The sequence below is a fragment of the Alternaria burnsii genome (assembly GCF_013036055.1).
Source record: "Alternaria burnsii strain CBS107.38 chromosome Unknown 730, whole genome shotgun sequence".
Classification (NCBI taxonomy): Eukaryota; Fungi; Ascomycota; class Dothideomycetes; order Pleosporales; family Pleosporaceae; genus Alternaria; species Alternaria burnsii.
Genome location: NW_024066110.1, coordinates 1,480,172 through 1,502,873, shown reverse-complemented (window position 1 = coordinate 1,502,873; position 22,702 = coordinate 1,480,172). Strand labels below are relative to the sequence as shown.

The window sequence follows — 22,702 nt, the reverse complement described above, 5'->3', positions numbered from 1 at the left end:
ATTGCGAGTGTTGAATGAGGGGGGTCCAAGGTCCAAAATCAACTCGGGGGGGGGGGCATGGCGCACGGGCAGCCCAGCTGCCAGCCTCACCATCCCCTGCCCAGGTGGTCTTGGACTCATTACAACGCTAGCGCTTCTAACGCGACCTATCTATTAATTACCAAGTCTGCTTTTGCTGGCTGGCTCGCTGGCTGTCCTGTCTGCAGTTGCCATATTAGAAGAGGCAGGCGACATGTTGGGTCAGTCGCCCTTTGCTCCGCTTGACACTGCGACTTCCACAACTATCTCACTTTGTCTATGTAGCTATCAAACCAACGAAACTTGCACTCTGGAAACGCCCTCGCATACAGGCACCTCTTTTACAACCCGGGACATCCCTAACCATAGGCTTCTGGACCAATGTGCAACATGGCGACCGCCTGTCCAATGGTTCTCCTCGCAAGAGCCTCAACGAGCATGGTCTCTCCATCCACCCGCCGTCAGCGGAGTCGACTCTCCATCCACCAGTGACAATGTGGCACGACAGTTCAAACCTCAAAGTGGCGGTAAGTACCTCATGCTTTTACTCTTGGAGGAGTAGTCTAGTAACTGGGGCACCATTTATCAGATGCAGGCCATGCACATGGTGGCTCACCGCCTCACTTCCCTACGCAGGTAGCTACGCCTGCGCCATCGTTACTTACAACAGCTTCCAATACTCACAAAACACCCACACCTCGCCCCTCCGTGGTCTGTGTCGCGCGATGACGAAGGGCGCGGGAAAAGGGGTTGCCCCTCGTCTTTACACACCATGACGCCAGGATGCCTCTCCAACTTCCACCATCAAATGTTGTGGCACGAGTAATTGCGAGACGATCGTCGGCTGCGCTCGTTCCTGGAACTCTATCCAGAAATTCGGGCCAGAAACGCGGTTCCCCGGACCCACCATCTCATGTTAGTCCGGCCCACATATGCAGTAGACGCGACGGCTTGCAGAGAGCTCACATGAACATTGCAACGCCGCGAACACGATGCTTCTTGCGCATGTCGGTAGACATCACATTACCATCGAGCCGTCTGGCCGAGGTCTTTTCGGCTTGAGAAGGACACCTGCGTTCCGAGTGACAGAGCCTCCCGTCAGCAGCAAGGTGGCAGAGTCCGCTAAAAACATGCCCCGCTTGTCTACCTTGAATCGGGGATGCGCGTATGATCCTAGAGCTTATAGCGTTGGCCGCGGCCTAGCGAACGCTTTTGCTGCCATGACACCTAATTGTTCTCACCGTTACTCCATCCAAGCCAGCAGTCGCTACACATGCCTCCTACAAGTCCTCTAACCGCCCCTCAGTGACCATTGTGTCAGCGAGGGGCATTGCTTTTCAATGAAACCCCCCCGCGCTAGCACGTTTCTCGTAATGCTTTAGAAGCAAGGCGGGTTGTGGTGGTTGTTTCAAGTGGCATTGGATGGTCTGTCCTCGTAACACGGACGCGGCAGGGCCGGTACTCATCCGTCTACGCTGTCAGTTAATTTCACTATGATAGAGGCAACCGACTAGCTCATCCCAGTGAAGACGAATGGTGGTTGAAAGCTGACCAGGGCAGTGTAATGACATGGTGTCATGCCCAACACCGTCCACAGCCAAATCGCATATGAAAGGTACGCCCTTTCGGCCCTGCATTACAGCCAACCTACTATTGAGGATGATGATATCTGAACGGGTGGTTGCTGCAACCCCCACACGCGACACGGCACCTATCGCATCCAGCTCTCCGTTTGGCATGTCTCCTACAACTACGCTTCGTCGCTTCTCAACAATACTGTCGTCTCGGGGGCAGCAAAAGATCTTGATCAATCGATGGCTGACCCACCCACCCTCCGGCCCAGTGTCGCAGAACCCAGGAAATGCCATTTCCGCTTCCACGCGATAAACCAAGCAAGTTTGAGACTGGCATCGGCCACTAGGATCCGCTATAATCATCCCGAGCTTCCATCACACCTTCCACGGTGAGATACGCGTGTCAGTCACCGCTCTCGATGAGATGGGCAAGACGACCGCGGACTGTTACTTGAGTGTTATAGGCATGATTTTGTACTATCACAGTGTTCTGCTGTCGGCCTCAACCATTTACTGACATCCTCGACACCTGCAGTTGTTTAAGGGGTCAGCACCAAATCCAAGTGAAAATCGTCGGTTGCACTGCGGGGCAGCAAGCACTTAGGTAGCGTTCCGTGCAAACGCAAAGTGTAGGGACGACAAACGCAGAACGTCAGAAGTTCAAGTCTGGATGGTGGTACAAGATACATGGTCGCACAATCCTCGATGCGCCGGCATCCGCCCGCAACGGGAGGGAAGTCCTGGTTATCCTTGAGGACCACGTTTCATAGCGCAAAGACCCCAAAATATGTAACGAGTCAGACGGTGTTCTAGATGAGCTGACAGCTTATGGAAAGCCTGATGTCCCCGCTCTACCACCAGGCTCTTCGGCATCAAAAGCTCCTGCATACCACATTGAGAGCTTGGTGGGGCCGTATTATCAATTGCAGATGTATACCATGCATGGTCGGTGTAGACAGCTTCTTTGATTTTGACAGCTGCGGCGTAGACAAAGTTGATGTGGCCGGCTCAGTGTCGGTCGCTTACCCACCGTCTGGCTATATTGCGATGCACAACATCGGCTGCAGGCAGGCAGGGCATATAGACGTGCATGAGTTGCAATGTGTAGGCAGGCTGGCAGGTTCCGAGAATTGCCCTATTGAAGGACGGGCCCGGAACTTGACACATTGTTAGCTGCTTTTATCCATAGGTAGGTAGCCCAGCCAGACACGTGATTTCCTAGGTATCGCACAGCACAAGCCAGTGGGGACGCTGGGCCCTCCACCGCTCACGACGGCTGCCAACGACCCGCCCTGGTGTTGCAGTTTCTTTCGCTCGAAACCGTTCTTCTTCTCAACCATATTCATACCAGCGTGCTCGCTGTGAGGCTCTATTCGCTGCGTCGCTCAGCTAGGCGCGCTCCCCATTCGCATGCCGGCCGCCTCTAGCCCAATTGCATGCCCTCATCCACCCCGGCCATAACACGCGGTCATATCAGATCCTCGAAAACGACCGCGTCGTAAGATCAGTCGGCCCACATTGCGACCGCTTCTACTCTAGTCCAGGGTCGCAGCAGAGGGGTCGCGCCTGCGAGGCTGAAGATTGTTGCCTTCTTCCCCGTCCCCCCCCCACACGCCGCCGGTTGCGCCTTGAGGCACCGTGAGAATCACCATGAACGGCTTTAATGGCACGACCGACGCTGGCGGCATGTACGTCAAGGCGCTATACGACTACCAGGCCGACGACCGCACCAGTCTCAGCTTCCGGACGGGCGACATAATACAGGTCATCACCCAGCTCGAGAGCGGCTGGTGGGACGGAGTCATCCACGGGGTGCGCGGCTGGTTCCCGAGCAACTACTGCGCCGTTGTACAGCGCCCCAGCGAGGACATTGAGAGCGACAGAGACGGCATCGATGCCGACGACGACCATGAGACGAGGTCGGCAGGCGGCGCTGAATTCGACACCTCAGACGGCGAGTCCCTGAGCGGTGGAAACGACACCATACTGCCCCTCGAGCGCAACAATGCACCGCACAACAAGGAAGAGGAAGCCGCCTTTTGGATACCCCAGGCGACACCAGACGGCATGCTCTTCTACTTCAACACCCTAACCGGCGTCAGCACAATGGAGCTTCCTCTGGAATCCCCCTCTGCCAACGAGAGCGGTCCGCGCAACCGTACTGATGTCTTCGTGCCCGATGCGTCGCGACCGCCAGCTGAGCTACTAGCATCGGGCTCTGGCTACAACATGGAGGACACAGACGACGAAACGTCAGCGTCCGACTTGGAAGGCCCAGGAAAGAAGGGCTCCTACCGCTCGCGCGTAAGTTTCGCGCTTCTATACGTGGAGCGAATACTGACATGGCACCACAGCACAGGCACCGCTTGTCCGATGGTCTCTCGTCGGCCACCTCGATGGAGTCGATGAACGGTGGCTACCAGGGCAGGTCCTACGATCAAAGTGGTATGAGCTTTGCAGCTTCTGCTGCCATGCCTCCCACTGGCACCACGGCGACTTCCTTCGCAAACAGTCCAGCACTAGGTAGCGACTCGACGCATTCGCGCAAGTTCTACGACGACGTCAGCCCTGTTCCTCTTACCTGGAACAGGATGGTGGAGGACATGCGACGCGCAATAGAGCGCTACAAGCAAGCCATCAACAACAGCGACAGGTCGGAATTCGTGAAACGCGCCGAGGACATTTCGGATCACTTGCGACTGCTGCTCGCGGCTGGCTCGGGGACGACGGACAACCACTCTGGTAACCCCTCCATCATATCTACAAACAAGGCCTTGTATCCTCATTTCCGCGAAACAATGTCGCGATTCTCAAAACTAGTGCTGTCTTCGCATATCGCTGCGTCTGACTTCCCTCCTCCCGATTCCTACTCCAAGTGCCTGAAGGAAGCAGAAGGCGTTCTAAACGGTGTCTTTGGTTTTGTCGAGGTAGCTCGTCAGCAGCGTGGAGAGGAAATCCCGCGCCTTGTGCCTGGCTTTGTAGTGGGCAACAACACTGGAGGCAGCTGGCAAAACAACGGTACTGACTCGCGTGATGCCAACACCTCAATGTACTCTGACCAGGACGACTATGAGCCTTCCATCGAACCAACCCTTAAGCTTGATTCACGCATATTGGAAAGACTGCAAGATGTCAAGAGACTAATCGTTTCCAGTCTCCGGCGGTTGGATGAGCAATTAGTGCTTCGGGATACGGTCATTTCACACCGGAAACACCAGGCGATAGGCGACCACGTATGCAGTGCTGCAGGAAAGGTTCTAGAGGCTTGTCGGCCCTGGATATCCACCATCGAACAAATCGACCTCGCGTCTCTGGACGTGGACGCCCAAGGGCAACAACTAAGCGAATTCAGCGTCCAAAAACAGAAGGCCTACGATGTCGTATCTGAACTTGTGATTGCATGTCAAGGAGTAGCAGCACCACTGGGAGACGAGTGGGCTGAACTACGTGGAGATTCACTTGAGGACCGTATCAATGCTGTGCGAGCGATTGCCCGAGATCTGGAAGCGACGTGCGCCCAACAATACAACTTGTTGCAACAATTGTCGGACACTGTCCCTCTCGCCGACATCGTAAGCCGTACAGACCCAAGAAGAAATACCGATAGCGAGCTGCCAAACCACACTCGGGGGCCGTCCGGACCTGAGAGACCATTACTTGGCAACATCCCCAAGGCAGACACATACAGTGCAGGCACACCTCTCGACGAAGGAAAGGTTGAGCCGGTCCGATCTGCAAATAGCAACAAGAAACTCAAAGACTTCTTTGGTGAAGTTCCAGTGATCCCCCAACAGGCAATTGAAGAAACACCAGAGTATTTGAAGCTCGACCATGAGGGTGAAATATCCTATGATCACAAGTCTACACCACCCCAATTGAAGGGTGGTACTCTGGCTGGTCTCGTCGAGCAATTGACACGTCATGACCGCCTCGACCCAGCATTCAACAACACCTTCTTACTCACGTACCGATCGTTTACCACCGCTTCTGAGCTGTTCGAGATGTTGGTTAAGCGATGGAGTATACAACCACCTCATGGATTGGCCAAGGAAGACTATCAACACTGGGTAGACAAAAAGCAGAAGCCGATTCGATTCCGAGTTGTAAACATTCTCAAGAGTTGGTTCGATAACTACTGGATGGAGGGCAACGACGAGGAGGCACGGATTCTCATTCAACGGGTGTACAACTTTGCAAAAGACCACGTTGCGACCACTAGCACCCCAGGAGCGGCACCCCTGATGACATCCGTTGAGCAACGATCTCGAGGGCCAGACATGCCTACAAAACGCTTAGTTCTCACCTTGAGCGCTCAAACACCGCAGCCTATTCTACCGAAACATATGAAGAAGCTGAAGTTCTTGGACATTGACGCAACGGAATTCGCTCGACAACTCACTATCATCGAATCTAGATTGTACGGCAAGATTCGTCCGACAGAGTGCTTGAACAAGACATGGCAGAAGAAACTTGCTCCAGGCGAGCCTGACCCAGCCGCAAACGTTAAAGCGCTTATTCTGCACTCCAACCAGTTGACGAACTGGGTTGCACAGATGATTCTCACGCAGCAAGACGTCAAGCGCAGAGTTATTGTCATCAAGCACTTTGTCAATGTGGCAGATGTAAGGCAACTAACGGATTTGTTTGAAAATAGTGGCTAACACAATCCAGAAATGTCGCCAACTGAACAACTTCTCCACACTAACCTCTATCATTTCAGCACTAGGAACTGCACCCATTCATCGCTTGAACAGGACCTGGAGCGCTGTTAACCAACGCTCCATGGCAACCTTGGAGAGCATGCGTAAGCTCATGGGTAGTACCAAAAACTTCGCAGAATACCGAGACACGCTACATCGGGCGAATCCACCCTGTATACCCTTCTTTGGTATGTAGCTTTAGATCAAAACTTCTGCATCAACCAGCTAACCTGTCTAACTAGGTGTTTATCTCACTGATCTGACCTTTATTGAAGATGGTATTCCCTCTCTGATTAAACGTACAAACCTTATCAACTTCGCAAAGCGCGCCAAGACAGCCGAAGTCATTCGCGACATCCAGCAGTATCAGAACGTGCCCTACCCACTACAACCGGTTCCCGAGCTGCAAGACTACATCCTCACCAACATGCAGTCTGCAGGCGATGTGCACGAGATGTATGAAATGAGTTTAAGCGTCGAGCCGAGGGAACGCGAGGATGAAAAGATTGCAAGGTACACTACCTATTTCTCCTTTGATCGTACAAAGACTGGACTTGAAGGATAGCAAAAGATATCAACCCGCCACGCGAGGAGCATACGATAAACAAGCGGATATGAATGCGTCTTTTGGAGAGAAGATGGGGCTAACGGCGTTTTAGGCTTCTCTCCGAGAGTGGATTCTTGTGATGAGACTGTGACAAATGACGATGATACCCCACACGAAACACTAGCATTGTTGGCTCAAAGGATTTTGGAGTACTTGAATTGTTCAAGGGCGTTTGCTATATTGATTTACCCTAACGATGGAATGAAAAGAGTTGGATCTTCGTGGAACTTTGGTTTTTGTTCTCTTCGAAACTGGCGTAGAGCGCTTCGAGCGGATGCGTATAATTTACCTCTCCGGTCTGCAGAACCGGTAAGCTCCGTCTTTCACGGCACATTACGATGGGCGATTGCGATTGGGAAAATCTTTACTCGTTATAGGCAGCGGAACGGCATCTGTTGTCGATGATGTATCCGCAGGTTTATAGCAATTCTACACCCTGTAGTGACATGTCGCTCCGTTCAATCAATCAATCACTGTGGCGTTAGTTGTTCGGATTTTGGACCCCGGATCCATACGGTATGTATTTCTAGCCGCGGTCCTCGTGTTGTAAGCTCGTGGCTAGACTGGGGCTCGTGTTTGACTATTGGGCGAGCGGCGAAGAGATGCTCGGCGCTTCTATTCTACCTCGTATCGCCGACAATCCCCTGACTCCGTGACTAGAGGCCCGATCTAACGGAGCGATTCTGGGTCTTGAAGTGACGGTGAGGAAAACACATGTTCACGATAGTTTTGTGAGTTGAGATCGTCGCTTGTGCTGCGGGTGGAAGTCGGTATACTGATATTTGTGCGTGTTAAGACTGGGGGGTTGCGCACCTGTAAGTTGTCATGACCACTCGTACCCGAGAGTTAAGACTAAGTTTATTTTCTCCCGGTGTTTAAACAAGTAGTCGAGCACATATAGTTCACGATCATCACCCAAATTTCTGCGCTTGTCCCCTAAACCACTGACCGTGGCTGCTTGCTCGTGTGACTCTCGCTGCAGAGTACGACTTGACACACTCAGTCACTGTGGGTCAGATTGCGTATCCAGAACATCGCGGAGCGCTTCGTACCCGAGTATAAATATGTCAGACTACTTTGGTGTTGGCGGATTGTTGCTCTCGTGTTCCCTCCTCGGCGGATCATCCTTTGCGGCAATTTCAATTTGGGGCAGGAAGAATATCCACCCGACGTGAGCATCGTGACCTTGAACTAGCAGACTGAGAAATGGTGCTTGCTAATGCGCGCTCACAGACCATGGCAGCTTACAGTAACATGGAACATGGTACACATCCTAAGGTTGCATGCAAACCCCGACTTCGCCTCCGCAACGATCATCAAAGCACCCAGCCCAGTGACCGGCGGCCTTATGGAAGACATGCCCCAGACTTCTATCCTTCCATGGCATCCGCATTTGCTATGCTAGTTCGGCAAGAGCAGGCCGTCTTATGAATGACCCGATTTGTCGATGCCGACCGCCGCCGGTCGAGGATCACCCTCCTATGAAACCTGAAGGAAATTACCCACAAGGGGAAATCGCCAAATGAACGACAGCCGTTGCGCAGTTAGTAGTAGCATACCCCAGCTTTTCATGTTTCTTGCCTGTCAGAAGACACGCGCGCACGGTGCGGTGTGCAACCGACGGTGCTTATGACATAATGCCGAGGGGGTGACAATGCTCGTCGGGACTTGGGTCCACGTATGAAGTTGGTAAGAGAGAGCTTGGGCGGGTTGTTGCTTTCACTGGGCCTTGGTGTTGTGGGATCCGAGGTCTGCCGGAACGGGGAATAGGGGTGTCGTGGTTGCTTGTGCGCCGGTAGTGGGTGGTTGATCAACAACAAACAAGACCAGAAGCACATTTTGTCGATCTATACCGCAAGATAGTCGTCATAAAATTGATAGACACATGCTCTTTGCCCCACGACTCCTCGCGCGGAACCGTTGGAAATGTCATCAGTGATGCGAACAAGGCCTCGTACCCCCTGCTAATCGCTAAGTTCGCTTGATAGTGGTGGGTAATTTCTTGCTGCACAATGCAGGCATCGTGCTGCCCTGTAATCAGGCGCGCACGGAAACGGTGCGGTAGGGGCGTTTTCTTCGCCCTGCGATACGTTCGCTATTTCCCGAGGTATGTCACTAAGAGCGGAAAAGATTTCAAAGGATGCAGAGGATGCATGGCGCTCGTGAGCTGTTACTCGTCTAAGACGCCCGCAGCATTTAGCATGTGGCATCTGGAACGGGAGATTTTGCGACAAACATGGCAGGTTTAAGAGAGGAGCAATATTGCGCAAGCCTTGGGATGATGAAGAGATGTGTTGGGCGCAATCTCGATCGTGACTGGGTAGAGACAAGGGAATAGCCAATCAAGGAGGTCGAGGTAGTGCGACGGCTGTGGTGGACGCCGACCAGTAGATGCACATTCCTGCTCCGAGCCTCTGAGGGGTTCGAGGGATAGTGCATGTGTTATCGCGCCTCTCAGCGTGGGTGACAGGAGCGGATACAGCTGGGCACAAAGGGAAACACGAATGAGGTCTCGTGGAGAGGGTCCTTATCACCCGCCGCCGCCAGCCTTGTCGTAGCAGTAGCTCCCTGAATGCTTCCTACTCAGCCACCCTCTCCCAGCCAAAGTCGATACTGTCCAGCTGATGAAAGTTCGTTCCTGCATACAATACGCCGCTGCTATTGACAGTTGGCCTTGGAGTAGCGGCGCCGGGCCTGCGCTACTCGTCTTAGCCCGGACTTGGTCACTTCTGGCGACCCACAAAGTTACCTCGTACACGTTATTTCGGTGGCATTAACGGTCGATCCCTGAGGAAAATAGCGGAGGCGCCCAGGTCCCAAGCTCGACGTGGGTGGTTCCTGCGTCCGTAATTGCACTGCTTTAGGCGGACATGCCGGACTTTGCCATTCTGCACGAGAGAGGCCCAGCAGTTCATCATCAGCCTTTGCGCTGCCTGCCATCTTGTCGTCCGACCTCTTTTACTTTTGGCCGGCCTCATTACAACCACCCCTCTGCTCGCCTCGCACGCTCTCCAGCTATTTTCTTATTTGTTCAACAGAAGGGTTTCACCCTTTACAGTCACTCGCTTTAATAAACTAATTCCCACGATGTTCTCTCGCGGTACTTGGGGGGCCTCGCCCTGGGTGTTATTACTCGCCATGGCCCGCTTTTGTAAGTAGACTCCTCGCTTGCGATCGCAGAAGCAGTCCTCAACAGGCTCTCGTGCTGACCCGTCATCTTCAATTAGCCAACGCTGCTTGCGAATGTGGTTATTCGGTTAATGCTACAACCGACCCTTCCTATGCCGTCTTCACCGAGCTCATGGAGAATGACTTTCTACATACATCGACCGACGATCTGAAAGAGGTTGGCTGGCAGCCCCAGGAATACAATGTTACCTCGAAAAATGCTAGAGGGCCATTTGGAAAGAGTATGGAGTTGACCAACATTGTTACAAACCCATTCAAGAAAGGATGGTCCGGTGAGGCTGACCACGGTGGAGACGCGGGACTCGAGTTATGGGTACGAGGAGATCACCAAGATGGTCTCGTGAGCGGTGCTGAGCTCGTCACTATGCGCAACGACTCTCTCCTTGGAAGCTTCCGTGTTGGCATGAAGCTCTCGAATTCGTCTGGAACCTGTGGCGCTTTCTTCTTTGTACGTTCCTACTCCACGTTGAACCGCGTTTCAAAGTTGGCTAACAAGCGTAGTACCACAACAACTCGCAAGAAATCGACATGGAATTCCTTTCCCATCAGTTCAACAACTCCCAAGGCGCCGTAAACCTCGTTCTCCAAAGCCCGGAATCTGTTACGCACGGTTATGCTGCTCAAGGAACGAACGGTTTCGAAGTCATGGCTCTCCCTTTCCGTCCGGATGAGATGTTCCACGAGTACCGTTTTGACTGGACACCCAACCGTGTTGCCTTCTACGTTGATGGTAAACTTCTTCACGAGATGACCGAAAATATCCCCACGGAGAGCGGCGGTATCTTCCTCAACCACTGGAGCAACGGCGACCCATCTTGGTCTGCAGGACCCCCGGATCAAGACACGGTTATGACCATCTCGTACATGAAGGCGTACTTCAACTCTACCGATACTGAGCGCTCGCAAAACGACTACAGGGACCGTTGCCCAACATATGACCCTGCGAAAGTTTGCGCCATCCCCAACCAGATGAGCCCGCCGGATCAGAGTCAGGGCGTAGACGCAGCGAAGACGTACTTCTTCTCAACAGACGGAGACGACATGACACCAGGTCAAACAACATTCACTGGCAGCGCGAGCAGCATGTTCAGCGCGTCATCGTTATCGCTCGCAATCCCATTACTCGTCACGCTACTCAGCTTAACACTGGGGTGATGAATTTCTCTGGAATACTTCTCCCACTTCTTGCCAGAAGGCCCTCGTTCTCAGAAGCTATCGACTGAGAACTTTTACGAGCATACGACTACACTTACAGCGTTCTTGGAGTAATGCGACTATTGCAGTCCAATTTTCACTTTCATTTCGACCTCTCACCGAGCTCGTCTTCGGCCACCTTTTTCTTTGATTCGGCAACATACTCATGGCGCAGCACCGCCTATAGTGTCTTCCTTTTTTTCACTTCACTTCTTGTATATACCCTTTGCACGGGACTCTGCGCAGTCAGCCCGTTTGCCTACGTCCTCTGCCCCAGTCCGGCAACGGCCTTTCCTCTACCTCGGCCCATCGTGGCAGAGATTTTTATTGTATCGGAGTGCATTCCGCCGGGTGTTATCCCAACCATCCTATCGGCCCTCATACCCCCAACTCACCATCGGCTGTCTATACGACCGCGTCGCCTGTTTTTTTGCATTGGAAAGAGAAAAGAATCGGAAGATACCATCTTAGACCATTACGCGTCAATATATCCTAGCCTACCAAAGCTACTGTTACAGAAATTACAATTATATCTCGTATTACATTCGTCTCAACTTTTTGCAATGATCCTAGTTTGCAACATGCGTACCTTGCATTCGTGCAAGCACTACTACTTACCTAGTACCGGACGTAGAATATTTCACTTCTGTTCTGTGGAGTTGACTACAGTCGCGGAGCCTCACTCCGGAAAAGTCGGAAGACTCTCCAGCGCCCCTCAGGCGGTCGGCCAACAGCGCCAATCAGACGCGCCACACAAGCCTATCGAATCTCGTGCAGTTTGTCGGGACGCGTCTGTGGTGTTATTCCCGCGACGCGCATGTCCACAAGGCGACTTCGCGATGTCCGAGAGTATAGCCAGCTAGCCAGCCAGACCGCATTATCCGACGCCATTTGCCGTAGCATCTCAGCTTACTTCCAGACCATCGACACAAGCTGAGGCCATGAGGCTGGAAACACTACCAGACACTCCTTAGGTCTGCTTAATGCAGTCCGGCTCCGCGCCAAAATCCACCTGTGGCGTCTGCCGGTGCGTTTCGGTACTTGGGTTAGCAGCAAGTTGGTAGTGTCAGTCCAGTGACGTAAAGCTGCCCTTGCAAGTCGGCGCCGTTGGACTCCGGGGCTTTGACTTCTAGTTCTAATGTTGATGGAGCGACGGTTCCTGAGGACGGTCCAGGAACTCCCGTGATAGTGGGGTACAGAGGCTATTGGCGGCAGTGGCGTGAAGATATTCTGATTCCACTGAAATATTGCTGAACAGACACAATCGCGATGTGAGTTTTGCTATTTTCTGATGTGACTTGCTGAGACCGTGGTTCCGCGGAACTTATGTCTTTTTGTCTTTCTTCGTCTGCAAGTGTTCGGGAGGGGACCCGAAGCCCACGCGCCTTCGGGAAGGCCTGCTCAGGTGTGTGCGCGACCCCCTTCCTCCAATTGTTCTCCTGCATCCTTCGTGCAGAACAAGCGTTCTGTTAGCGCCGGGCTTGCCTCTCCCGGGGAAGCAATAAAAGCTTGTTTGCATTTGGCATTGCTTAGCTTGTCGGTATGCTACTATGAACGGGGCCGTGTTGTCACGACGATCTTTATTGATAGCTTGCGTGGCGACACTACAATCCGTTCAAAGATTATGGTATGTAGTAGCACAAAATGAACACTAGCACTCTGTTTGGCCGGGTCTCTCTCCGAAGCTGGACATGCGAAGAAGCTCCTTCGTGGTCACTACGTGCAATGCACAGCCAGAACACTGCTTCGCGAGTAAGCTATTCAGATATCTTGTAGTTGAACCATTGTAAGACTTTTGTTTGATCTTGGCTTCTGGTGCTCAAGAAGACATGAAATCAGAAGCTGGTGTAGGGGGCATTATTCCACTTCATTCTCTGTAACCAGGCTATCAGTCATGACTTCGGGTGTCACTTCATCGAAATGTGGCCCATCGTACAAGAGCTACACTTTTTATCAGCTATTTCAAGAAGTTGCGGTAGATTTGGAGGTAGTTGTTGCTTACCCGCAAGGAGAGCCGCTCCTTCTTCCATGGCTCAGGGTTCAGTCGTTGCGTTTGTATCCTCGTAGTAGAACTTCAACACTGTAGCCTTTCAGTCACACACTTGCTTGGTTCCACCCTTCTTTTGGATTCAGCAGCTCTCGCACGTCTCTAGGTCCTTGACTTTTGGCTTGTTTACCTTCTACCTATCGCTTTTTCTACCGCTCATCACGATACATTTTCATTTTCAAGTGACATCCCGCCATTGCAAATATTCTCGACACGACTGTGCCGCCGGTGGATCTTTTCCTGCCTGCCTCTTGCGCCTCTAGTATAATTTGTCTCGTCCTGTCGGTCTGCTTAATACCGAGCCTGCATTTCGGTTTCAAGCTCGCACAAACGGAAACGACTCGTGGTCGGTCACTCTTTCGTCCATCTCTCAACCTCCCACAAGATGCGATTCCAGACACCCCTCGCTTTGATACTACCGGTAATGGTGAACGGTAGGCTCTTCGCCGAGTCGGAGTACCTGCAAGACTTTGAGGATGACACGACGACAAGCGCGAGCCCAGCTTCGCTGCCTACGTCGAGTCTGCCCGCTGTGACACCCACGGGCCATTCGAAAGGCATTGAGTAACCACACACTGTAAGAAACTACTACGCTAAAACAGCTACTGACACGATTTAGACTTCGTCAGGCACAGGGCATTGCTCAAGTACGTGGTGCACCACCTGATCAGCAACCGCGTGCCCCGATCATAGTGACTGTAACAGCAACTGCAAAGCCTGTCACTACTGTCAAGCCTATACCACCGCCAGCTCCCGTACCTCCGGCTCTTGTACCGTCCTTCAACGTTGCTGGGACAGCGGATGCAGATGTCACGCGCTTGGCGGTACCTACTAGTACATTCAGCAACGTGCCCTTCTACACCGTAGTATGGGCTGAGACATGGATCGGCGGAACATATTCAACCTGGTGGCCACACACCATATCCCTCGACTTCGAGCCTGCACAAACGCATGCTCCACTTCCAGGAGTAGGCGTGATCGGTATGGGCACGTTGACTGGTAGAACCGGTGTAACGCGAACCGTCGTAGTAAATTCTGCTCCTACATCAGAATTAGGTTGGTCTAAGGGTCTCGCTGCAGTCGTCGGTGTTGGCATGGCGGCAATAGTCGTATAAGATTATGGGATGAACACAAACACTTAAGGGGGATGGGTGGAAGCCCAATACTACTCTGCGGAGCGCAGATCTGGAAATACAGCATCGTCACATATGAAGCACGAACGATTCACGAGACAAGTTTACTATACGAAGTATGATAACGATTATAAGCATGGGAAGCAACATAGAAAAGTAGGCGATTGTTAATGTAAACAACTTTTAGTAACATTGCGAGAATTTTACTGATGCTGATATCAGAAGTTGCCAATGTACTTTCACTACATCACTGTTTGGTATGAAAGCGAGAACTAGGAGCAATTATCAAGGGAGAGGTTGTGTTAAAGTGTCGAGTCGGCGGAAATGTGGTGGAACTGTTTTTTCTGACCATGGATGTACAATTGGTGTTGCGTATGCCTCATGCCGTAATCCCACACTTCTGTCTATCATTCTTTACGAAACGGTTGACTGCTCCTCGGGTTTCCAAAGACTTCGTAAGGAGCTTAGTCGTTGCAGGCTGTGCGCCACTGAGCGTTCCAGGCGCTCACGTCAGAGAACTTTCCACCAGCGTTGCAGCCTTTGTCTTCGAACAGCGGCTTAACGTCCTTGCAGGATGAAGTGCAGTCACCTCTGTTGTCCTGTAATTCTAGTTAGTTTTGTCTTTCTCCTCAAAGGTCTCAGGATGCTTACCGCGATACAGCAGTGGGAACCATCCGAGTACAAGCACTGGCAGTACAAGCCGGCCTGGGTACCAACGGCCATGGTAAGAAGCAGCCCGATGACAGCTGAGAAGCGCATGTTGGCGGTAGGTTGAGAAAGTAAGGTAGATGATGATAGACTTGGTCCCAATGGATGTAGGAACTGTGATTTAACTAATCACTGAGGCTGGGCTGTCAAGGTGTTTTATAGTGTTACGACTACGTGAAAGTGTGACAACATACTCAGTCTCGGTGACACTTGTGTCAATATGTCGGTCCATAAACTCCACGACCCAAGTGTAGTAGTGCGGTAATCGCCATTGTTTCCTTGACACCCCGAGTGTTGAGCAAAATACGAGTGCGCTAGTAGAGGAAGCCATGCGATCAGCAGTGTGCTTACCACATAGAGTCAGAGTATACCTCGTATAACATCTCCACGTGTTGGGTGGGTCTGTTTGATCTTGGCTGAAAGGAGAAGCTCACCTAAGACAAGAGGGCTATTCCAAGGGGTACTCACATGAGTGACCGAGATATCGTCGAGATACTTACCGATGAGGCTTTGGATCACCACCATTGATCACAATGTGCGGTGTGTTCAGCGCGATGAGGGAAGGATGCCGAGATTGGTACCTGGTTAAGCAGGGCTTGGAAGGTCCGAGAAAGGTACACCAAAGGTCCGAAAACAGCCCCATCGACCCCAATCCGGGTTCTCGGCCATTGTACAACACCAGTTCCGAAGTTGATCCGAAGTTGATCGTAGTGAGTGTAGTCAACAGCAACACGTTAAAGTCTCAGTGGTTCCGCGTCTCTGGTAAGGACATCAACCAAATCATCGGTACCTCTTCCGCGACTCTAAAAACACTATTTCAACTACCCCTCGTCTCTTCCCAGCTTTCATAATGGTCCGCATTACCTCCGTCGCTGCGTTCATCTTCGCTTTCGCCTTTGGTGTTCAAGCTTCTCATACCTGTCAATGCTTGTTCTCTGACCGTTCGCACTGCTGCGCCAGCACCGTAAGATACTCGAAGTTATTAAGGAACTAAGGATAAAGCTGACCAGAGCTTTGCTCCTTTATAGAGTGCTTATGGTGGCGCGGAGAGATGCGAAGATGTCTGCATGAATGCTAAGCGAAACAAGGACGGCGCTGCTTGCGCTGCTGGTGGTGCATGGTCCAGCGTCAGCGCCTGGAACGTCCAGTTCCGCGAGCCATGCGAGTAAGTATCCTTTACGCCAATTGCAGTCCTATTGTTGACTCTTTGAAGGGCTGGTTCCACTAGCACCTCCTAGATGTAGAATATGGTATGTGCGCTGTGTATAGAAAGTAGAGCGGTGATGCATGTGGGTCGTTTCAGGAGTAGGGTAGGAACAAATTCCACAACCATAGACAATCTCCCATATCTTTCAATGTGCAATCATAATTGCTATAAAGTACCAACCCGATGATGGTTGCAATCGTGGAGAGTGACGCACGAAAAGATGAGAGCTTTTACTTCTACGCTGGTCTAAAGGAGTTGGTCAGCACACGTGATGTCAGCCTCGGCCCGTTGATGCGCGTAATTGACCTACCGGTGCGCGCCAACACGGATCAGCAACGTGAGGATGCAATGTGTTCTGCTTATAAGGGAGCCCTTGAGACGCCAGCTGCATTAGGGACATGAGTGCAGAAAAATGCATGTCTATCCAGATGGGTCTGGATAATGCAAGGAACGCAGCTCAACAAAGGGCGGTGGAGTGACGCCTAGAAATGTGGCGCGACATTCACGCTACTTGCAGACGATCCAGTCCCGTTTCGGTCCGAACTTTGGAGAGCTTAACGTGACGGCACGTCAACAGCAGTACTGTTGATAAGGTGATTGAGCTGAATACTTCGGATGCTCTGCTTCGTATAAAGATCCAATCCCTCAAATGGAGTCTCTGCACATCATCTAATCGAATCAACAATCTATCAGTCAGTTTAACATCAGCGAAAGCCACCTGATAGCGGAGTGCATCACCCGATAAGGAAAAACAACGAACCAAGCAGTCAGCAGCGAACGGCATACCGTTACAGGACAAGAAACATCCACACTAGTTGAATCAACAGAAGAATCAGCTTACGTGAGTTGTTCACTGCTAAGGGTAAACACTCAAAGACACACCAACTCGACGGAATTCCTCGGACACGGCTACAAATCAACCACATTTGAATTAGCCTCCAAAAAGACTCGCAAAGTAGCGAAATCAAACGACATGGCGACAGCATATTACTTCGCAGCGCACTTCAACCTGCCCGGAAACCATGCAATGAACGAGCCCTGGTTCCCAACCACTACGCTTTACAATGTGCCGCCGCTATCGCCTGTTCTGACCGGGCAAGCGGAAGCCCAGATCCAGCCTACTCTGTCAACACAACTCGCAACGACAACGACAAGAACATCAACAATGAGAAATAATGGAACAAAAAACCAATCGACTTCCATCTTTTTCCGTCTTCCAGCGGAATTACGCAATCAAATCTACGAAGAGCTCCTCTGCCCCAACACACCACATCACAAAAATCTAGCCACGTATTCTACGCCATCGAAGCCACCAGCTGTTTACCCAGCTATCCTTCAAACATGTCGCAAGATACATGAAGAAGCCCAAGATCTTCTTTACACAACACATGTCTTCCACGCCCACCGATCCCTCTTGACCGCTCTGCCACATCTGATCTGCCCAGAGAAGCCAATCTTGTCTCAATCTGGCATCGCAAAGATCAATCGCTGGCAACTTGAACTACGTCTGGATATCGATCCCCGATTTACTAGCAGTCAAGCTACGGCCGCATTCTCCGGTGCTGAGTTTTTAGAAGTGAAGGTTTGGCAGAGCATGTTTGACGGGGCTGATAACTCGCACTTGAGGCTGTTCACTGGTGTGAGAGGAGTAGGGGTTGCGAAGGTTACCGGTTGTGATGATGAGGGGTTAGCGAGGTGGTTGGAGGCGAGGATGATGATGCCGATTGAGCAGGAAGTAAAGAATGAAGGGGGCTGTTGTCAGTGTGGCAATAAGGTGGGTGGGGACATGACATGGTTTGGTGCGGCCAGAGATCCTTGGACCTTTGGAAACAGATAGAAACAAGTCGGAAAGTGTTGGGTCAAGAATAGACGGCGACACGGAAATGGTCATTTAGGTGGAGTGATTTGTGTGGTAACTTCGTCGTTGGTAGATGTCCAAATATAGAGCACTTTGAATAGAGAATCGAACAATTACTTGCTCAGGTCATGAATTTCCTACGGTTTTTCCACAGATGCCTGCTGTGACTGCTGTTCTTATTGATGGGTATCAAGGGGTTGGAGAATGTATAGTGTACAAAGGAAATCTCGCGGAAGCTCACACTTTGATCCGGGATGTTACGTCTACGTCATCTACCGCAGCTCTTCTCTCTCGTCCTCTCCGTCCTCTTCAATCCTGGCACAGGGAAACGCGCACTCCATTGTTCTTTCCCTACTTCCCCTTCCACTCTCGACCCACATGCCTGAGTTGCACCAGGCGTCAGGCCTCAGTCTCTTACTTCCGCCCTCTGTCGCCCAGCTCACGCCATTAGACTCGAAGATCAGCGCATCATCCCCATCAGTACCGTGAATGGTCAGGCTAGTGTCATCCAACAACCCCGCAATGGTGAGTACTTGCTTCGCAGAGATTTTTGTGTACGAGTTGCGCTCAGCCCGTGGTCTTGAAGAGGCGACGTCGATGGTAAGCCCATTGGTATGATCCTCCAAACTGTCAATTTGGATGTAGTTGATCTTGCCCTTGCTTGCCGATTTTGGTTTAGCAGCGGTGATGAGTTGCTTGTGGAAGAGAGTGAAGGTGCATTTATCGGCTAGAGATGTAGCGGATGTCGATAATAATGACTGTGCGTCATCGCGGGAGAGGATGCGCGGAGGTTGGGGAGGTACAACGCGGGCTGCGCATGGCGACAATGCGAGGAAGAGGACGGATGAGAGGATGGCAAAAGTATTGGTGTGCATTGTGAAGACCTGCTTGCGAATGCTTTGTATTGTTGTGTATTGGGTTTGTAGTTGTAGAAGCAGAGTTGATGACACAGTCAGTCAAGAGATGGATGACACACGGATAGCCGGATCCAAGGCCAGCTGTGTGATTCAAGTAAGATGCGCAGAAGGTGAAAGTGAATGGAGATGGTGGTAGCGCTGAACAAAGGTACCTTTGTACCTCACTGCAGGCTGTGGAGAGGTATTGTTTCAGAACAACTACGGCGGTCTACCCGCCCTTCACCCTGTCTATCGCGTTCATCACTGCTATTCTTGCTCGGCGGGCCCCGCTTGAGTACCTGATGCGGTCATGCGGCGGCTGGGTGCAAGGCTGATGCGGGGTTGCGGCGCAGACGCGTCGGATAGAGTGCTTCAGCAGGAGCCGGGCGGCAAGCATCCACACTGTGCAATGAGATGGATTCTTGAGCCGCAAGGAATGCGAAGATGTCCAAAACTCGATGTGTGCGGGCGGCGCGGGTTTCTTTGTGCTGGGCAAACTTACGTGAGGTCGGCTCGGTACAGTATGAGCTGATGCGAGGGAAATTAGGAGCGACGCGATGAGGTCACGATCGTCAGGGAAGGCAGAAGACGTTCAATCTGTGCGAAAAGATGACTGTTTGTGCTGTTGCATGTGTCATGGCGCAGGGGCAATTCGGTAGGCGTGGGGCCGAGCGTCCTGGACTCTGACGTTGAGCACACAACAAGGTGCAATTCGTCATCCCGCCTGCTTCACGACCAAACACGGTCGTTGCAATGTCGCGCCCTTGCCAGCAACGGCGCTCGAGTGCGGCTGCGAATCGCAAATCCAGGGGCTCCAAGCCAACAGGACCTCCCCCCATCAGACACAAAGCACGGCAAAAGGCGATACACAATGCTCGACACGGGCGCGGCGGAGGACGCGGCGGAGCGCGAGGTCGAGGCCGCGGCGGACAAGCAGGCAGTCGTGGCGGTCGTTTTGCACAGAAGAATGGCAGGAACGACTCGGAACAAGATTTCATCCCTCTGTCCTCTGGTGGGAACAATTTCGAGGCGCTGTACCGGTCCAGCAGACGGGACGACGACTTCGATCTGGAAGTGCATGGCGACAGCAGCGACTCGGACGAGCTCCTTGACGAGGACATGTACGACGCCCAAGACATCGCCATCAACGTACAGGCGCCACCGCCTACGATGAGTAGAGGGAGACAACCAAGAGCACAAATCATGTTTACCGAGGCCGCCGCCGTTGCCGTATACCATCACATCTATCTGCGCAACTTCCCACTGACTACGACGACGACCCGAGTGCGCTACCTCCTCTACCAGGAAGACACTTCTGCCGATTCGAGCGCATACATCTCCTTCGCGCCCTCCCCACTGTCCCGTCGATCGAGCATTAGCAGCGCCACCAGCCACGGTTCTATCAACGAACCACCAACACCCGAGTACAACCCTGCCCGCGACTACGTATGGACATTTGGAGCGCACAGCGGCAAGCGCTTCGCGGATGTTCCTGACAACTACGTTAAGACGATTGGCGGTCAGCTCTACAAGTACATAGACAAGCACGCGGGTCTCCTGGAAGCATTCGAATACCACAGGCCGGGACAAGCACGTCTTAAGCCACCACAGGCCGACCAGCCGCAGATCCAACCCCAACGGACCCAGCCGCAATCATCGCGGCCACAGCCACAGCCACAGCCACAGTCACAGCCATCTCAGTCACAAGCTCCTTCGGCGTCAGACACGTGGAGATTCAAAAAAGGCATTCACCAAGGAAAGCGGCTCCACGATGTCCCAGAAAATTACATACGAACGCTGGAGAATAACCCGCTGGTTAGAAATGCCTGGCCTGGATTCAAGCAAGCAATCGAGGATTTCAATGCAAAGACTGGCAGACGGGGCCGGGTCTGATTGCACAATAGCTGCACAATAGCTGCACAATAGCTGCACAATAGCTACCGCCTGGACGCACCTTCTACGAGCGTTTGTTGATGCGGCGGTCCAAGCGGCAATTTTGGGACTCACCTTACTCACCTTTGCGGCCAACACCCTGCAACACCTCTTTGTCCGCATATCCAGATTCGTCTGACTGCGACTTCCTTGTACCATACTCTCCAATATCTGTGCTCGCGAATGCCCACAGCTGTATCACATCTCACCCCGTCATGGCGAGTCACGGAAAATGCGTGCAACCAGATTTAGAAGCATCTCAGTCCAAATCGCGACGCCATACCAAGCGAAGGAGGGCAGCGCGATCCAAGGCCGCGGGCAACACAACTGCGCAGATCGACGTGCGATACATAAAGACCCAGCCAAAGATCCAGCAGCCTACCGAGACCTCGCGAGCCAAGTCCTTTCCAGGCCAGATATCCCAATTCATTAATCTGACATTGAGTGATGAGGTGGAAGAGGGTTTCCCTACGTTTTTATCGAAATCTAAACCTCTTCAACATCAAGCCGAGGAGCAAAGCCACTCAAGGTACGCTCTGCGTAGCAAGAAGCTCGGAAACACTCGTGAACGCTTTCCAAATCCTCCCTATATGACATCTGCACGGCCATTGGCTCACACGATGGCAACGCTGGAGCAGGAGCAATCAGAGCATTCCAAATCGGCAGGACAGCACTGTCCAGAGAGAATCATAGATCAGAACGAAGGCGAAGAAAGATGGACCTTGCCACAGAAGCCACAGGTACTTACACACCGCTTTAGTAAGCGTCCGCAAAAGTGGGAACAATCGGAACAACGGGTTTGGAACGCAGAAAGAGAAGCGACGAGAGAGGAGGGGACAACGGCAAGGTCAGCCAATGACACTTGGGAGCCATCGACTTCTACAGATATTATGTTCACAATCCCAGAAGCAATGACCGCACTTGTCCGGCCCCAGCTTGCAGATAGCATCGCCTACAACCTGCCAACTGGCGCATACATTTCGTATCCCATTAAGAGGTCGTACCACCTGGGCGCCATGGGCCGGTACACCTGTCGCTCTGCATACTAGCCTTTTCTATTGCCATTCCGGTGCTGCTAAGCGCAACTCTCGTTTTAACGAACCCAGGTCAAACTATACCAAGGCCACATCCGTCTTACTTGGTTTCAGGCCGAGCATGCGCGTTGATTGGGTACGATGAGGTGGACATGTAACCTTCGCCCATTTGCCGTTCAAGAGGCGGTCTTGAGTCTGACGTCTGCATGCTTGAAGATGGCAGTATGATGGATGGACAGGGATTTGAACATGAACCTAATTTCTGGTCCGGAGTCGGATACTGTACTGTAGTCTCGCGGGCTACTACCATGGCTTTGGCATATATGCAAAACGGTCTCCCATCATGCTTTTCGATGACGAGCAAGGCCAAGCTTCAGAAAATCAACTCAAATCATACACTTCAAACGAGTGCGCACGTTTTAGCCATCTCAAAATCAGTGATCATTTGGATATGGTTCACCAACATCCCACAAGAAAGCTTATTCTGAACAAGCATGCAATCCATGTCGGCACCGAGTATAATATACCCACAATTTCCAGATGATGTTCGTAGTAGCTGTCAGCACTAGCCCCCTCGATATCGCAAGCGCACGGTTCTCCACCCG

At 52.1% G+C, this 22,702-nt stretch overlaps 13 protein-coding genes across 13 annotated transcripts; 8 read left to right on the top strand and 5 right to left on the bottom strand.

The window, feature by feature from the left end:
• Positions 1 to 232: 232 nt before the first annotated feature.
• Positions 233 to 580, top strand: GT037_003921 (uncharacterized protein; the record flags this gene model as incomplete). Its single annotated transcript, XM_038928968.1, has 1 exon — positions 233 to 580. The coding sequence occupies one exon, from the start codon at positions 233 to 235 to the stop codon at positions 578 to 580; it is 348 nt and encodes a 115-aa protein (XP_038788675.1).
• Positions 581 to 1,010: 430 nt separating this feature from the next.
• GT037_003920 (uncharacterized protein) lies at positions 1,011 to 1,313 on the top strand (the record flags this gene model as incomplete). Its single annotated transcript, XM_038928967.1, has 1 exon — positions 1,011 to 1,313. One exon carries the CDS (start codon positions 1,011 to 1,013, stop codon positions 1,311 to 1,313), a length of 303 nt encoding a protein of 100 aa, XP_038788674.1.
• Positions 1,314 to 1,496: 183 nt separating this feature from the next.
• Positions 1,497 to 1,886, bottom strand: GT037_003919 (uncharacterized protein; the record flags this gene model as incomplete). Its single annotated transcript, XM_038928966.1, has 1 exon — positions 1,497 to 1,886. The coding sequence occupies one exon, from the start codon at positions 1,884 to 1,886 to the stop codon at positions 1,497 to 1,499; it is 390 nt and encodes a 129-aa protein (XP_038788673.1).
• Positions 1,887 to 3,242: 1,356 nt separating this feature from the next.
• Positions 3,243 to 6,857, top strand: GT037_003918 (ras gef; the record flags this gene model as incomplete). Its single annotated transcript, XM_038928965.1, has 4 exons — positions 3,243 to 3,896; positions 3,947 to 6,214; positions 6,264 to 6,480; positions 6,535 to 6,857. 4 exons carry the CDS (start codon positions 3,243 to 3,245, stop codon positions 6,855 to 6,857), a joined length of 3,462 nt encoding a protein of 1,153 aa, XP_038788672.1.
• A 1,669-nt stretch (positions 6,858 to 8,526) lies between these two features.
• GT037_003917 (uncharacterized protein) lies at positions 8,527 to 8,706 on the bottom strand (the record flags this gene model as incomplete). The annotated part of the gene is made up of 1 exon (XM_038928964.1): positions 8,527 to 8,706. A coding segment is annotated over one exon (180 nt), but the record flags the coding sequence as incomplete, so codon positions are not given.
• A 1,280-nt stretch (positions 8,707 to 9,986) lies between these two features.
• Positions 9,987 to 11,243, top strand: GT037_003916 (glycoside hydrolase family 16 protein; the record flags this gene model as incomplete). Its single annotated transcript, XM_038928963.1, has 3 exons — positions 9,987 to 10,050; positions 10,127 to 10,536; positions 10,590 to 11,243. 3 exons carry the CDS (start codon positions 9,987 to 9,989, stop codon positions 11,241 to 11,243), a joined length of 1,128 nt encoding a protein of 375 aa, XP_038788670.1.
• Positions 11,244 to 13,139: 1,896 nt separating this feature from the next.
• On the bottom strand, positions 13,140 to 13,353 carry GT037_003915 (uncharacterized protein; the record flags this gene model as incomplete). Its single annotated transcript, XM_038928962.1, has 2 exons — positions 13,140 to 13,223; positions 13,285 to 13,353. Coding segments are annotated over 2 exons (153 nt in total), but the record flags the coding sequence as incomplete, so codon positions are not given.
• A 361-nt stretch (positions 13,354 to 13,714) lies between these two features.
• GT037_003914 (uncharacterized protein) lies at positions 13,715 to 14,444 on the top strand (the record flags this gene model as incomplete). The annotated part of the gene is made up of 2 exons (XM_038928961.1): positions 13,715 to 13,893; positions 13,949 to 14,444. 2 exons carry the CDS (start codon positions 13,715 to 13,717, stop codon positions 14,442 to 14,444), a joined length of 675 nt encoding a protein of 224 aa, XP_038788668.1.
• Positions 14,445 to 14,926: 482 nt separating this feature from the next.
• Positions 14,927 to 15,221, bottom strand: GT037_003913 (uncharacterized protein; the record flags this gene model as incomplete). The annotated part of the gene is made up of 2 exons (XM_038928960.1): positions 14,927 to 15,061; positions 15,114 to 15,221. 2 exons carry the CDS (start codon positions 15,219 to 15,221, stop codon positions 14,927 to 14,929), a joined length of 243 nt encoding a protein of 80 aa, XP_038788667.1.
• A 799-nt stretch (positions 15,222 to 16,020) lies between these two features.
• GT037_003912 (uncharacterized protein) lies at positions 16,021 to 16,408 on the top strand (the record flags this gene model as incomplete). Its single annotated transcript, XM_038928959.1, has 3 exons — positions 16,021 to 16,134; positions 16,199 to 16,335; positions 16,384 to 16,408. The coding sequence occupies 3 exons, from the start codon at positions 16,021 to 16,023 to the stop codon at positions 16,406 to 16,408; spliced, it is 276 nt and encodes a 91-aa protein (XP_038788666.1).
• Positions 16,409 to 17,350: 942 nt separating this feature from the next.
• GT037_003911 (uncharacterized protein) lies at positions 17,351 to 18,214 on the top strand (the record flags this gene model as incomplete). The annotated part of the gene is made up of 1 exon (XM_038928958.1): positions 17,351 to 18,214. One exon carries the CDS (start codon positions 17,351 to 17,353, stop codon positions 18,212 to 18,214), a length of 864 nt encoding a protein of 287 aa, XP_038788665.1.
• Positions 18,215 to 18,507: 293 nt separating this feature from the next.
• Positions 18,508 to 19,110, bottom strand: GT037_003910 (uncharacterized protein; the record flags this gene model as incomplete). Its single annotated transcript, XM_038928957.1, has 1 exon — positions 18,508 to 19,110. The coding sequence occupies one exon, from the start codon at positions 19,108 to 19,110 to the stop codon at positions 18,508 to 18,510; it is 603 nt and encodes a 200-aa protein (XP_038788664.1).
• Positions 19,111 to 19,884: 774 nt separating this feature from the next.
• GT037_003909 (uncharacterized protein) lies at positions 19,885 to 22,112 on the top strand (the record flags this gene model as incomplete). Its single annotated transcript, XM_038928956.1, has 2 exons — positions 19,885 to 20,849; positions 21,257 to 22,112. 2 exons carry the CDS (start codon positions 19,885 to 19,887, stop codon positions 22,110 to 22,112), a joined length of 1,821 nt encoding a protein of 606 aa, XP_038788663.1.
• Positions 22,113 to 22,702: the final 590 nt, after the last annotated feature.